Source organism: Argiope bruennichi, chromosome 8, assembly GCF_947563725.1.
Source record: "Argiope bruennichi chromosome 8, qqArgBrue1.1, whole genome shotgun sequence".
NCBI classification, from domain to species: Eukaryota; Metazoa; Arthropoda; class Arachnida; order Araneae; family Araneidae; genus Argiope; species Argiope bruennichi.
In genome coordinates this window covers 62,921,445-62,937,340 of record NC_079158.1, presented here as the reverse complement: position 1 = coordinate 62,937,340, position 15,896 = coordinate 62,921,445, and the positions used below count along the sequence as shown (strand labels likewise).

At 30.2% G+C, this 15,896-nt stretch overlaps 1 protein-coding gene across 1 annotated transcript; it reads left to right on the top strand.

Annotated features, from left to right (window-relative positions):
• The first annotated feature begins 1,224 nt into the window (after positions 1-1,224).
• Positions 1,225-14,156, top strand: LOC129981838 (uncharacterized). Its single transcript, XM_056092861.1, has 6 exons — positions 1,225-1,407; positions 5,792-5,841; positions 8,059-8,169; positions 9,514-9,561; positions 11,057-11,113; positions 14,004-14,156. The coding sequence occupies exons 1-6, from the start codon at positions 1,239-1,241 to the stop codon at positions 14,070-14,072; spliced, it is 504 nt and encodes a 167-aa protein (XP_055948836.1). The 5' UTR covers positions 1,225-1,238; the 3' UTR covers positions 14,073-14,156.
• Positions 14,157-15,896: the final 1,740 nt, after the last annotated feature.

The window sequence follows — 15,896 nt, the reverse complement described above, 5'->3', positions numbered from 1 at the left end:
TGGTTTTAATCTGACAGGAAAACATGTACAAAAGACACATTTAGTTATTTAATATTTATCTATGACCCACATCCCAGCAATCTATCACAAAAAAAAAAAAAAAAACCCAAAATCGTTCTCTAACAGACAGTTTCGTTAATTATTTTCTGCCAATGGCTTGTAATTAATAATGTACAAACGTGCAGTTTTAAAGAGTAAGCAAAAAAATTTCGAGGAAACCACCTACTCTGTTTTGAAATGAAACTGACACTGAGCGCACAAGTGATTCTCTTTCTGCAAGATATGTGCATAATAAATAATAAAAATAACTTTTCAGTAAAAAATAATAATAATGCCGGCGTCCATGTATAGGGGTAGCGCATCTTTCCTGTGATCTGGGCGTCCCGGTTCGAATCCCGGTTCGGGCATGGTTGTTCTTCATCTGTGTTCTATCTATGAGGTATGTGAATGTGCCCCCCTGTAAAAAGGGGCTGTGCAAGCGAATGTGTGAATTTCATCTTCGTATGAGCTGGAAGTCAGACTTCTGCCCTCGGGTGCACTGGGGTCTTTACCCTCAGAAGCTACTGCACACATTTCCGTGGTAACGCGGACACGACATCATCAATAATAATACTGTAATATTAAATTCTATATAATTTATAATAAATATACTTTTTTGCATAGTAAAAATTTAAAAGTAATGCATCCCAATTTGGAATAGAATTATATCCATGCACATAAAGTGTGCTCATGCGATGTATGCTGTTTATTAAAAAAATTGCTCTTCAATTCTCAGTTATTTTAAGTCCTTCAGTTTAGACTAATAAATATTAATCTGCCTTTCGGAAATTTCAATAAGGAAAAAGAAATATTTTATCAAAAACATTTACTGAGGCTAAAATTTTTCAAAGGCATTCTTTATGAAATTTTCCTTCGACTTTCCTGTTTTGAAATATTAAAATAATACAGACACAATAAAAAAATGCAAATCGTTTGTTATTTCAACTAAAGGGCCTATTTTACTTGAATAAACCCTCCCAGACAACCATTGCACGCATTTTCCTGCAGATGTATTTTTTTTTTGTTCCTAAAGTCATAATAATAATAATAGTTAGATTATGATTCAACTATTAATTGTAAAGAATTGCTTAATTTTTCATTATGAAATATAATCCTTTTTTTCCCTTTTCAAGCAATATAAAAATGACATATTGAAATGAATTCATATTATAGTACGAACACATATGATATCATCTAAAATGATGTTCAAAAATTCATCAAAATCCTTTCTCGTCTTCATTGGATTTGTAATTTCGTCAGTGTATTCCGGATTAATACCTAAGCCTCAGCCTAAGAACATAGAAGTTGATGATGTTAATGAGAATGGGCCATATTATTGTTGGGTTTACACCAATTGCTATGCTGATAGTAAGGATTGATACTAGTTTCAATTTAAGTTTTAAAATTTAAGGTATTTATTTTTTATCGTATGATGTATAATGCATATGAATCATTTTCATCAAAAAATTCGACCTCTATAAGGTCAAGAATTTTGATATTTTAAAATCACTAAAACTAAATATTATTGTCCATATTCAAATAAATACAATAATTGGAATTTGTTAGCTATTAAATGAATGAACTATGCTTGATTTATTAATATCAAACTGAAGATATGTATCGAAAATTTTTAAATTCTTAAACAGGATTATATTCTTTAACACTGAATATTTATATTTTGTCTGTCTTAAACAAGCAATTCTTGTATATATATAAATTTATTTCGTGTATCTCGGAAAGGGCTGTAACGATTTGGATTAAGTTTTATATTTAGATAAGATTTTGCTTTTTAAGTTTATCTATATAAATGCCTCTCCTAAAAAAATGCGATTTTACATACACAATTTTTTTCTTTAACTAACTATTAGAATGAAAATATTTAACTTCCATTTTGAAATGTGGGTACTACAGTATAGTGACCAGAGCAACAGGATTGAAGCGTGCGTTGGGGATTCGATTCGCGCTTTTTGCTTAATTTTTTACTTAAATATTTATTTTTAATATTTTTGCTTTATAAGATTATCTACATAGGTGTCCCTTCTGTAATACGAGATTTTACATAAATTTTTTTATAAGTGACTATTAGAGCCTTTTTCTATCAGCTGTCATGATGACAATGTCACATAGTGGCATTTCGGACCTGATTTCACCATGCTAAAACTGAATGCAAGATAAAAAATATAATGTAAAATGAATATTATTAAAAATATAATGTAATAGATAAACTGTAAAATGAACATTATTAAAAATATAATGTAATAGATAAACTGTAAAATTAACACTATAATATAGCAGATTGTTTCAAATAACATGCTGAATTAAGTGAATTAATGATTTTTTTTAAATGACCGACGAATATGTAGGTATGATTAAAAAAAGGTATTCATTTATAACCAGTATGTGATTCTTATCGAAATATTTTCTCCGAAAACACATGATTTTACAAAATAAATGCATAAATAAAATAAAATAACTGTTGAGTGAAGCTAAGTCTTCTAGATATGATATATGTAAAATATAAAAGTCTTCTAGATGTAAAATATAAAAAAAATTAAAAAAAGATTCATATTAATCGTCTAAAGCCCCATAATATGATAATGATTAACGGTAGATCCATATGTTTTTATATTATTATTACATATTTACTCTTAATTTTAATGGCAATATAAATTGTACAAAAAGTATATTATCGATGATAATATAATGCATAAACTTAGAAAGTGAAATATTGAAAAGTCCTATTGTAAAAATGCTTTCATATAATTAAAAAAAATAGTAAAATCAGAAAAATTGGAATATAAAATTAACACACGGAAATTTTAAATTTCGAATTTTCAAATATTGAAAAAATAAATTTTTTGCATTTTTTGCAAATTTTTTGCATCGTGACCCAGTAGTGGTACAGTAGTCGGAAGCGACAGAGTAGAGTCGTCGGGATCGACAGAGAGTAGAATCGTCGAGAATTGAGTAGTCGTAAACCAGTGGAGTCGAAGAGTAGTCGGGATCGACGCTGAATTGAGTAGCCCGAGAGTAATAGGGATCGACGATAAAAACTGGCCTTCCAGAGTAAGCGGAGCAGCGACGGTGTGAAGCTAGTGCTGGACTAAGCTGTGCGTTACTGACTGCAGTAGAGTCTGTTGTATGCTGCACTTCTCGGCTAAAGATAATCGTGTTCTGTGCTGTGTATAGTTGTCGTCTTTGTGCTGTCCTGTGTGTCTTCGTGTAAATAAACGTCGTTGTTTCATTTTCTACTGCCGCCTGCTGATTGAGCGTTCTCCACACCATATAACTCCCACTATCCAAACGAACCTTCGGAAATTTCGTAACAATATGATAATTTTAGTTTTGAACTGGGTGCTCTATAGGTTTGAACGAATTTTGTATCATGCATGTGTATTACATGCATGACGCATTACAGAATTTAGATACATATTAACAAATTTATAAATATATTATATTATTTAGAAACTATCTTATTTATTAAGAATATTTTAGATTTCATGCAAAATAAATAATTCGTTATTATTTTTTTTTACATAAACATTGCGACTTTGATTGGTGCAAATATTAAATACGTGTATGCAATATAGTGACTAAAACTAAAAAATAAATTGCAGAAAAAAGGCTTTTTAATTTTAATTGGCTTAAAAATTTCTGAAGAGAATTAAAATTATTTTACTTGCTGCATTAGCTCCAAGGGACTGCCAAAAATAACGTTCAAAGATAATTTTGGATATATTTATTATATTTTATAAAAATAAACAATGCTTCATTTCATATTTTTTCCGATAGAATTGCATTTGGAAAGATGTAATTCTAATCTCCTATCGCGATCTATTTGTTCTCCCAGAATACCTATTAACCCTAAAATGCATAATTTTCTATTTTTTATATATAAAAAACATTTATGCGTTTTGAATAGCTACATGTAATTAAAGAAAATTATTTAAAAATTAAGTATTTTTCCGTAAAATTAAAAAAAATAAAATAGATAGATGAAATATAAATATTATGCTTATAATTTAATCACACAGAAAGTATTAATTCATATAACATGCATATCGTAAATATTTAGTATGATGAGATTTTATTAAGTTATATAAAAGTTTAGAAATTAAAGTTGATTTAACTGATATTAAGATATTTTTAAGCCTTTCAGATGCTACATTAAGAAAATCTGAAATTATGTATATTTGATATCGAAACAGTTTTTATGTGCTGTCAATTATATTCAGTAAATATTGTAATTTAAATTATAAAGTAGATTTGAGGTTAGAATATAACAATATCCAATGATAAACGTCTAGGCTTAATTTACCTATTTTTTTTTAGAATTTCTTTTTAACTGTACATGAATATAAGGCACACGCTCACACAAACAAACAACCACGAAAAAATTTGGTGTCTCTCAAGCATTTATTCATTAAATTTTAAAATAGTGTAAAATTAGCAGTTTAATTATATAATATTCCTCAAATATTAGGAATAAATTAAATTTAAATGAAGTTTTGTCTAAAGATGTTATAAAAAATTACATAATTAAACATTATTAGTAAACGTTATTACACAAGCAATAACTACGTAATAAACGTGGTAGTTCTAGATCTAACAGTTTGCCCTGAAGAGAGTTTTAAACAATTTCTCTTCACTATGCATGTCGCAGAACGCAATTTCTAGTCAATACACTAGCATACAATCCTTAAATCCTTCTTATGTAGATTAACTTGAAGCCTGCGACAGCTATTAACACAAAAATATTGTCTAGGCATATTAAAGAGACATACAGTGAGATAGGCTACAGCCACAACATGGCGGATAACTATGAAATTAGCAAAAACCTGTGTAAGAAACTAGAATAAAATCAATCACAAAATTGTAGATTATTTTCGATCTAGTAAAAGAAGTGTTGGAAATCGTGACCCCAAAAAATGCACGGGCCGTGGTGGCCTGGTGGTAAGGTCTCGGCTTCGGAACTGGAGGGTCGCAGGTTCGTAACCCAATTCCACCGAAGAACCGTCGTGTAAGGGGGTCTGTTGCACGTTAAATCCATCATGACCAAACGTCCTCCCGCTTGTTGGTGTGGTGTGGAGAGGGGGGTGCCAGCTCAGGTGTCGTCCTCGTCATCTGACCGTGGTTCAAAAATACGAGGTCCGTCCCAAAATGGCCCTAGTGATGCTTCAAACGGGACGTTAATATAACTAAACCCCGAAAATGCACCTTTTACATATTCTGTTCTTCAGCATTTTGCACGCAAGGTATATTACCTTGATTGAAATTTGGATTGAATTTTGTAATGATTTTTTTCATTTTATTTTATATTATTTTCATGATAGTAATGCTAACTCCATTATTTAACATCAGGAGACGCTGTGACTTATCTTAACGTTCAATGCACTGTGACTTCAATGTACCTAGACACGAAATTTGTAGCAAAAGTTGTCACCTTTCTAAAATTAATTTGGGATAGCAGGACTTTAGTGAATATTCTGTGCACATTAATGTAAATCATTTACATATGTTCTTGGACGAATTATAACTAATACTCATCTCTACAAGAACTTTGGACATAATATGTATATGCATTCTTCAGCATTGAGTTTCATTCTTTATTCATAATTGCAGAAATTATAAATGCAGAAATGACGTTTGTTATTATCAAAATGTATTATTGCAGAAAAACTATTCATGATACATGTTTCAATTAAAAATAAAGTTGCTTTATTGTTTTTATTAACACTTTTTCTTTTGGCAGCCATAGAACACAAAAAATATGAGGAGTGTGCAAATCATCTGGACAATGAGGTAACTGATTTATAATCTATTTATATGAGCAAATTGAATTTAAGATAATTTTTACTTCTTCAGGTAGGAGGTACAGTCAGAGAAAGGAATGAAATCATCATGAATAATTAAAAAAAACGAATAAAGTATTCGAACCTCTAGTTCTTTATTTCTAACCTCTACTGGATAAGAAAATTATTTATTTAATATTTGAAATCAACATATGTAAAGGCTTCTCAATAGAAGCATCAACAATTTGAAATTAATTACCAGGAATTAATCAAAATGTTTGAAAAATACAAGCCCTTTATTTATTAAATTTTTCATTTTTTTTTGAGACGAAATCTTTTGGTTTATTTTCACATTTCTTTTGCAAGGTACTCAAAGAGAAGTATTATAACCATAAAAAAAATGTGATTATGAAAATTAATTATCTAATAATTAATGATTAATTAATTGAAAATTAATTATCTTGCTCAAGGTCTTTTTTTTGGTAAGTGAGGGAGGCAATATATATATATATATATATATATATATATATATATATATATATGTAAGTTTTGCAAATATCGTTTCCTTCATATATATATATATATAGTAGATGTTTTTAACTACTACTGGTATTTCCTTTTTGTTTTAATAATTAGTTGCGATTGTTATTTTATAGTTTATATTATGTTATTGTAATTTTCGCTTAAATTAGTGGTTGTATTTTGTGCAATTTATTATTTTATTTCTATAAAAAATGGTGTATCTCTTAGGCTTCAATTTTAGTAGATTTTCGGGTCACGAGGGGTGAATATTGTGGGACCAACAGTCAGATCCCTCACAGAAAAAATCCCTAGTTTTGAATCCCTGCTTGAGGGTCCCTTGAGAAAGTCTTCTGACCGGATTCTTATTTTATTTTTGATTGCACTTTTGATTCTATTTTTATTACGTTTTATTTTTATTAATTTGGTTATGTTTTAGTAGTAGCCAGTATTGGGCTCTCAAAAATATAATTGTGCTTTATTTAGTTTGATTCAGAAATAATTTTAATTTCTTAGATTGCTTCAGAAATAGCATAAATTTAATTTGTTATAGCATATATTTATATTTCTGGTTACTCTAAAAAGTGAAGCATGAAAGAAAATAAAATAATTAGTTGTTTAAATACTTATGAGTGGTCTTAATGTTATATTGAAGTATTGCCTCTCATAATATTGTTACGAATCTGTAATGCTGATTCCCATCATAGTTGGTTCCATCATCAGAAAGACCGTTGTACAGTCATCTGTATTGGACGGAATCCGGGTGTCGCGTCGGAGGTCCCAAAGCCTGGCGACTTGGAGACGAATTTGGCGACTTTTTTGCCAAAATAGATTATACCCGAAACAACGAGAATTTTCCCAATCCGCCCATTGGGAACCGAGATACGGTTCGAACGTTCCTGATTGGTTGAGAGGCATCTTGCCCCGCCTCCTGAGACCTATAAAAGGAGGCAGTCTGCAGCTGCCAGAGGAGAGAGTAGTCGAAATCGACGGTGAAGAACGAATCTTCCAGAGATTAGCAGAGCAGCGACGGAGTCAAGCTAGTGCTGAACTAAGTTGTGCGCTACTGTCTGCAGTAGAGTCTTGTTGCGTGCACGTCTCTCAGCTGAAGATAAATGTGTGCTATATTTAGTTCTCTTCTTTGTGCTGTCCTGTGTGTCTTCGTGTAAATAAACATCGTTGTTTGATTTTCTACTGCCGCCTGCTGATTGAGCGTTCTCCACACCATATAACTTCCACTATCCAAACGAACCGGGAAATTTCGTAACAATATCATATAAAGTTTAAAAATTCTGGATAAAATGCAAACATTTATTATTATAGCATGTAATTGTTAAATCTCTGATAGAAATAAAATGTATTTCATCTCTTATTTCTGAGAATTTTTTAATTTATATAAATCTTAATATTGTTTATATCAAATTACATTTCAAGATTACTTCCTCAGACGGTGTTTTATTCAATGAACTCTAATACATTCATGCCCTAAATTATCGAGTTAAAAGGAACTATTTTAATAAATTTGAAATAAATAAATTAATATTTATCATGATCAAATATCTTCCAAAGAATATCATGAAATATTTATCATGATCGAATATCTTTCATTGAATAGATTTTATTTCTATAATTTTCATATGAAAATACCTGCAATTTCGTAAATTTCACTTTTAATAAAGTTTTAATAATTTTGGTAATATTTGTACAGGATATACAGCTCTTATTGGAAAATATTCCTGAAGGTAGTAATGTAACAGCTTATCCTAATATCTACGATGCAATATCAAAGCTATATTGTATACGGGATGAAGAGTTTAAAGTAAGTTTTCATTTTGAACTATTGCATCTTAAGCTATGATTGATTTACATCCTTGTTATATTAATTATTAATAGATTTATTTTATAAGTATTTACAAGATTCCCATGTATTCGTGACTAAAACCTTATTTCGTAGGTTTTAGAGATGGATATACAGACCAAAATTGAAATAAAATTCTTTGAATGGCAAAGTGAATTCTATCTTTTTTGTTGCTATTAGAATCAGTAAATTAGTTTCTGAAAAAATTACGCAAAGCGTATGGCTACATCAACTCCAGAATTATGGTGGAATTACCCTGGTGCTGAGACAATCCAGCCATTATGCCATGTTTTTGAAAAGTATATTTTAAGCGATGTGAAAAGTTTTTAACATATTTTCCCAGTGTGTAAGAAACTATAAGACAAAATAGTCATATTTTCAAAACTTTTACGCAATAGCCAAACATTTTTTTCTTAAGGCTGCATTCTTCTTCAAGTTTCCTCCAATTGGCACACTGCATAATTCAGTAGGTTATATAGGAAACTTTATCCTAAGTAAGATATGGACATTTGTATTTGTATATGGATATACATAGCCTGTAAGATATGGACATTTAAAATTAACAATGCCAATTTTTCAGTTTATCCAGTGTCTTAGGAACTATAAAACAAAACAGTCACATTTTAAAAACTTTTACACAATAGAGAAACATATATTTTTTTTAATTCTGCATAATTCTTAAAGTTTCCTTTTAATTTGCGCTCCGCATAATTCAGTAGGTCGTTAAGGAAACTGTATCTTCAAGATATGGGCATTTAAAATTAATAATGAAAATTGTTTCGATTATTATAAAATGTTAGGATGATATTTATGCGTTCAAAATAGTAATGTTAAATTTTAGTATTTGCATAATTTTATCCTCTTGTCTTCGTTTAAATTAAAGTTGTTATTTTTATTATTAATTTAAATTTAGATTAGGTAGTGAATTAAATGTTAATTTTTAATTAAATATCTTCAAAGGGTAGGAAGATCCTATACTTTTTGTAGTTCCAAGTGATCAATCAAACAATTACATTCAGAGAAGGTCTCTTAGGAAATAAGTGTTAATATCGACACAATTCCTTTTGTGTATGGTGATACATATTTTATTAATATATTAATAATATAAGATTTGTGAATATACATTTTTTTTTAATTATATTTGTCTGTTTCATATTGTTTTAAGCCTTGGAATGATTATTATAAACAATGTTACTATGCCATTAATTAATGCAATTTTTTAAAGTTTTCAATGTCTTTTATCATTTTATTTTTATTGACCATTATGAAATTTCTCTTCATAAAGAAACAACTTTTTCTTTGCAGAGAAGAGTTTTCTATGATATTTGTAAACAAGGTCTTAGTATAACTACGGTAAGTTTGGAAGTAATTGATTAAAGCGTAAGAGGTTTAGTTTAGTTATATTAACGTCCCGTTGTAAAGCAACGTCAGATCTATTTTGGTAGGGACCTCGTAATTTTTAACCGCGTTCAGATGACGAGGACGACATCTGAGTTGGCATCCCTATCTCCACACCTACGGGAGGACGTTTGGATTGACGGATTTAACGTGCAAGAGGCCCCCTTACACGACGGCTCTTCGGTGGAATAGGGTCTCGAACCTGAAACCCTACGCCTCATAAGCCGAGACCTTACCACCAGGCCACCGCGGCCCTAAAGCTTAAGAGAAAAACATACGGTAGATTAAGTAAAAAAGTCAGTTTAAATTTACGAATTAATTATCATTCTTTCTCAGAGTAAATGATTTTGTTAAAGTTTCTTTACAATATATTAAATTTTATTAAATAAGATTTGTTGTAATTCTCGTCTTTCAGCTCACCTGTAACCTCTACACAATTTTTGAATAATATTTGTGCATGAATCCTTTTAACTTCAAATATAAGGTTTAAATTTTGCATTTGATGCTCTTAATGTCTTTAGTTCGTTTACATAATTTTCGCATTTTCATTTATTTCACAAACACACAGAAAAAATTAATATTATTTCAATACTGGCATAATTATTTCGGAACTCGGTTATTAGCTCATGTAAATAGATTAGACATTTAAAGATGCCCTTACATTTGAGATCTAATTTTATTTTTATTCTCTGTCCTTCGCACTTCACTTTGATACTAATTAAAATTTTCCTCATATTAATTTTGTAATTTTTATTTCAAGAACATTTCGCATTAAATGCTGCTACCTTTAAAAAAGATCCCGATTTTATTCTATTACAGAGTATTGAATGTATATCGGCACTTCATTTCAAGCAGATACCAGTGGAGCATGGATTTTTATCACCAACCCTAAAAAATGGGATAACAAATTTCCTCTGCACTTTTTTGGAACTTGCGAATAGTTACTTTTCTTGGAAATTCTTTATCCAAATTGAAGTGGAATTTAATTAGCGAGTGCAGGATACGAATTACCGGAATGTCGTGGTTTGACATAAAATGTGACACCATGAGGATCTTTAATTTATCGTTTTTCTGTGATGGATCACGTAGAATGTAATTATTACAACAAATGCTTTTAAATATAATAAGCTACACAAATGTGTTGTAAATTCGATGGAATTCTTTTGACAAATATATTGCACGGAAATCTTTATCCACTTTACGCAAAATGCCATAATTTATTTTATATTTGGGAAATAATTCTAAAATTTCGGAACAATTGGAACGTAATGTTATAAAAAATTAGAAGTTGATTTATTTCAATTCTAATACTAAGAATTTACTTAAGACAAATTATTAATTAAGTATGTGAAGAAGACAATTCTTAGACAGCTATATTATCTCTTGAATATTTCTTATTTTTAAGTATAATTAATAGGTTTAGTTTCACAAAGTACTATTTCACTTTTAGGTAGGATGCGAGCAACGATATTCTGAGAAAATCTGTGATAATCTTTATGAGGCAATGGTATGTATATTTTTGGGGTTTTATTATATTAGGTTACTAATCAGTAAGATATCAATTTATTCATCTAATATAAATTAAAGTTAGAAAGCAAAATTTCGATTATTTCCGGATATGGCATGGCTCTAACAGAAAACGAACACAGAACGATGAAAAACTAATATTCCTGAAGAATTTCTCGATTACATGTCTCTTAAGAATGTGTGAATAACTGGAATTTTTGGTGTCTAGCAGCACATAAATACCTTCTAATTTTCCACGAAACAGATGCGTTGTATTCTCGGATTTCACGCGATTATCTGCAAATAGATAAAAAATACATTAATGTTCTTGCAAAAGATTTCAAATCTGTGTGTCAGATGTCTACCCTAATAATGACCCAATAATAAATTTCTGTTGTTGTTACTTATGGCGCTTTACAAGCCCTCTGACGAACTATCAGTGATTTAAGCCGAGTGTCGATTAGCTTCTGGGTGCAAAGCGCCTGAGCATTCAGGGGCAGAAAAGTCTGACTTCTAACTCATATGAAAATGACACACAGATTTGCTTATATAACCCCTTTTTACAGGGGGGGTTCTTTCACACCCCTCACAGATAGAACACAGACTAGAGAACAAATCGGAAACTACCAAAATGCTTCTTTTGCCTCCACAGATTTTATGAATGATTCTTCAAATGCTGAAATTGTACCTAGGGGGCTTCTTTTAGAATGATTATAAAATCCATCTCGTTTCGAATTGCCTTTTCTCTATTGCTAGATAAGATATCTTCATTATTTTCGAAAACCACCAGAAAACCATTAACTTCGAAAACCACTAGAAAAACGAACAGAAAAGCATCAACTTCGGAAACCACCAGAAGTTGCAAGACGACATGTCTAGAGAGTGGAAAGTTGACGAATGATTGAAATTACATATTTTTCAAGAAATATTTAATCAGGTATAATGAATATGCTGGAGCATCGTCATGCTCAGGGCAACTGTTCTTTTTCCCTGATCAGTTCTTCAATATTAGAGCTGAACTGCAGAGTCTATGGAGAACGTATTGAAAATTTTATTTCGTTACTATTTGTCCATCTCGTATATACTGATGCGCAAAGCTACAAATATAAAAAAAATACAGTTAATATCATCTTGATTTTGATTTGGAGAACTGCGATTATTCAATTCGGATTTCTGTGTTTTTGTTTCCGAATCATACCATGATATATCTTTAGCTGTGACGATGCTCAACTTGAAGATCATTGTTGGTAGTGTTCAGCAAGTACTGTGTAGCCCGTCATGGCAGAGTTCTTTCTGTTCTGCTGACAGAAGCTTGGACGTACATTTCTCAGCCACTCTAGCCCACCTGTCCAAATCAATACGCAAAATTTTACGTGCGTAACCTATAATGAATCCAACATCTTTCGCAATCAATCAGGCAAAAGTGAATTTTCCTTCATTATATTTCTATTCTTCCTACAACAACTATATTCTGAGTTATTTGTGACTACACAGAACACTGATCACTTCCCAAAACTGCATAATTGTTTTTGTTGCCACTCCTTAATTTATGTTGCTTCTCAGAGCATTTTCTCCAAACATATGCTGAATCATATGAATTGTTTGGTTTAAAATCCGACAAGCTTTTAATCGAATTCATTTTAATACCTTTTTCGTTTCATTCAATCATTATAACAAAAAAAAAAAAAAATGCAGCAGCAGTAACTCACTTGATGACAACCAGAGAGCGACTCCTGAACTCTTTGTACTTTGTACAATAAAGTGCATGTAAGTTTTTAAGGTATTTTCTACCACTATCTAGAATGGGGTCACTCCTGCTTGATTATTGTGATGAGCAAATTCAAGGTCAGTTACTTTTTATACAGATCTCCTGCTTTCATTTAGAAAAATACTTTGAATGAAGTAAATAATTATGCTTTATATTGCTTTGGTCAATATATGTACTGCTTGAGTGTGTGTGTGTGTGAGAGAGAGAGAATGTATTTGTTAATTATTTCGAAATTTAGGCCGGCGACCTGGCCTAGGGATAGCGCGTCTTCCTCATGATCTGGGTGTGCCAGTTCAAGTCCTGATTCGGGTCCAGTTCAAGTCCTGAGGATATGATCATTCCAAAAGAAGCCCCCTAAATGCAATTTTGGCATAGGAAGAATCCGTGATTAAGTGTGTGGAGGAACAAAGAAAAATCTTGCGACTTCTGGTGGGTTCTGAAGCTGAAGACAACAATGAAGTATTCTTTTCAGGCGATAGAGGAAAAGTAATGCAGAATGCGATGGTGGATATTGTCATTCCAAAAGAGGCTCTCTAGAGATGTTTTCGGCATTGGAAGAATAAGTGTCTGGGCGCACCAGGATGCTACTTTGAAAAAGTTAGAATCAGAGTCCCTTCATATAACTTTTCTTTCGGCTAACTATCGGACACATTTTATACAACCCTCGAATTTACGAAATTGAACCTCTGTCTTTAGAAATTAATTACATAATCTCAATAAGAACGAAGCCATATTTATAGAATATCTAAAAGCCAACAACAAAATGCATCATCTTTAAGAACTGATTTCAGAAAGTTGGCGAAAAGAATTTCAAATAAAAATGGATTGATAATTTTGTAAATAATATATATTTCAAAAAATCTTTTTCTTCTCCGGAAATGTTGTAACAAACTTTTGAGATATTGGTTTCTACTTGATTAATCTTTTATCTATGTATTGCAAGATTTTTATTCTGCATATAATCAATTAATTAAGTTTCCAAGGAACACAAATTATGTAATTTCTTCAATATGCAATCAATCATTTTAACACATTTGAAAAAAAATTGAATTAAAGAATTTATCGAAGAATATTTTTAATCAGACAGCTGACATCTATATATATTTATTTTTGTTTTTTACAGGATTGCACTATATCACTGTTCGCAAAATTTACTGATGAAGGAAAATGTGTCAAATACAGTGCTTATTGAGACATAATAAATAATTACGCTGATCCAAGAATTCATTTGAAGAAGCCAAAATATGTAAAAAAGTATCGAATTAAATAAATTTCAAGCATGTGATTTGCGTATATTTTTTATACTTAAAACAAATCTGGCTTTTTAAAATTTTAATTGTATATCTATTATATTTTCATTTTGTATGCATCTACAAAATCTATGCATGACTGCATAAGTATATTAACTAGGATTTATAATATATTTTGAATTTTGATTCAGGTTGCTTTCATTATGATTTACTAGACTTATAAGGTTATTGTGAATATTGTGTTTAAATACAATTTAGCCAAGATTGGATATTGTGCTGAAAGCCCTCAAAACGGACCAAATAACTAATCATCTGTTTAAAAACTGTAAAGGATGTTATACTTAGATAAAATAATCTTTTTTGCATAATGTTAACATAAAAGCTATATATTTTAAACATTAACACTAGAATCCATGACATTCTATTTTTTTTTTTCGAAAAATATATATGTTTTTTTTTAATAGATGTTAATAGTGGAAGAAATTTATTTAAAAAATTTGCAAATTTTTTTAGTGAAATTTAAAAAAATTAAAATATGCCAAATATTTACATTATGAATTAAGCATTATCATAAATCACATTATAATAAGTCTGCAATAAAAATAATAGTTTATTTTACCTACAAAAGTTTCTATAATGCGAAAATAAGAATATTTTGATATTATTTTTAACTGTAAAATTATTCATACAATAAATATATTGGTATTTTTTTAAGCTTCCAGTTTAGATCTAATATGATAATAATACCGATATGACTATATATTGGTCTTTTCTACTAATGTAGAAAAAGTATTTAAAAAAGGAAAAAAGTAAAAAGTATTTAAAAAAGGATTTCCAATCATTAATTGTTGCTTTTTGGAACAGTTACATAAAGCTTACAAATGGGAATAAGAAAGTGTAGCGAAATGGCTGCACGATGCATCATAGGATTAATGACAGGAGAACACGTGAAAAAGGAAAATAAAGAAATAAAGGGAAAAAAAAGAGTCACAAACTTGTTTTAACCAAAATATTCAAAAGTCGCAGGTTAATTTGAAATTCTGTTTGCAACCTTTATCTTCAACAAAGGTAACCTATCCCAAAAAATAAGAAGTAAATGAGATTGCAACCTAGGCCCACCAAGTCTTTTTGACTTACGAAGTAGATCTTACTTTAAATTTATGATGAAATCGCTTAATGGATTTATTTTGATACGTTAAATCAAATTAGATTAAACTCGTCGAAAACCAAACACTGCAAATCAACGAAAGAAACTTATCCTACTTATATATTAATTAACTTTGTTTATTCGCACCAGGTCATTTCACAAAATAGGCCAAATTTCACCTTCATCATGGATCTTTGATTAATGGATTTAGCTAGATATATTAAATCAAATAAGACTAAACTCACCACAATCCAAATACTGAAAATCCACGAAAGCCACCTATCATTCTTAAATATGAATTATGTAGATGTATCGCATCATGACATAGGGTAGATTAAACACACCAAAAGCCTACCATTGAAACTATTCTTCGAATATAATTCATCCCTATAAATACAAGAAAAATTATTTACAACCTATATGTACCAGGTCACTGTGACCATCAGAAAATGCTATTTTGCAACATTCATGAATCTTCGAGTACTGGATGTAGCTTGGATCAAATGATATTAGGTTTATTACAAAATGAAAAATTTGCTTTGTGTAGTTACATTATTGATGCATATAAAACAGTTTCTATATAGAAATAAAAAAAAATCTATTCCTAAAAATTCCGGGT

What these genes read in the sequence shown, in the direction of transcription:
- LOC129981838 (XM_056092861.1), top strand. Translation starts at nt 1,239, where the DNA reads ATGATGTTCAAAAATTCATCAAAATCCTTTCTCGTCTTCATTGGATTT. An exon ending in AAGGTCTTAGTATAACTACG is followed by an intron (nt 9,562 to 11,056) that starts GTAAGTTTGGAA and finishes TTTCACTTTTAG; the next exon opens with GTAGGATGCGAGCAACGATA. An exon ending in ATAATCTTTATGAGGCAATG is followed by an intron (nt 11,114 to 14,003) that starts GTATGTATATTT and finishes TGTTTTTTACAG; the next exon opens with GATTGCACTATATCACTGTT.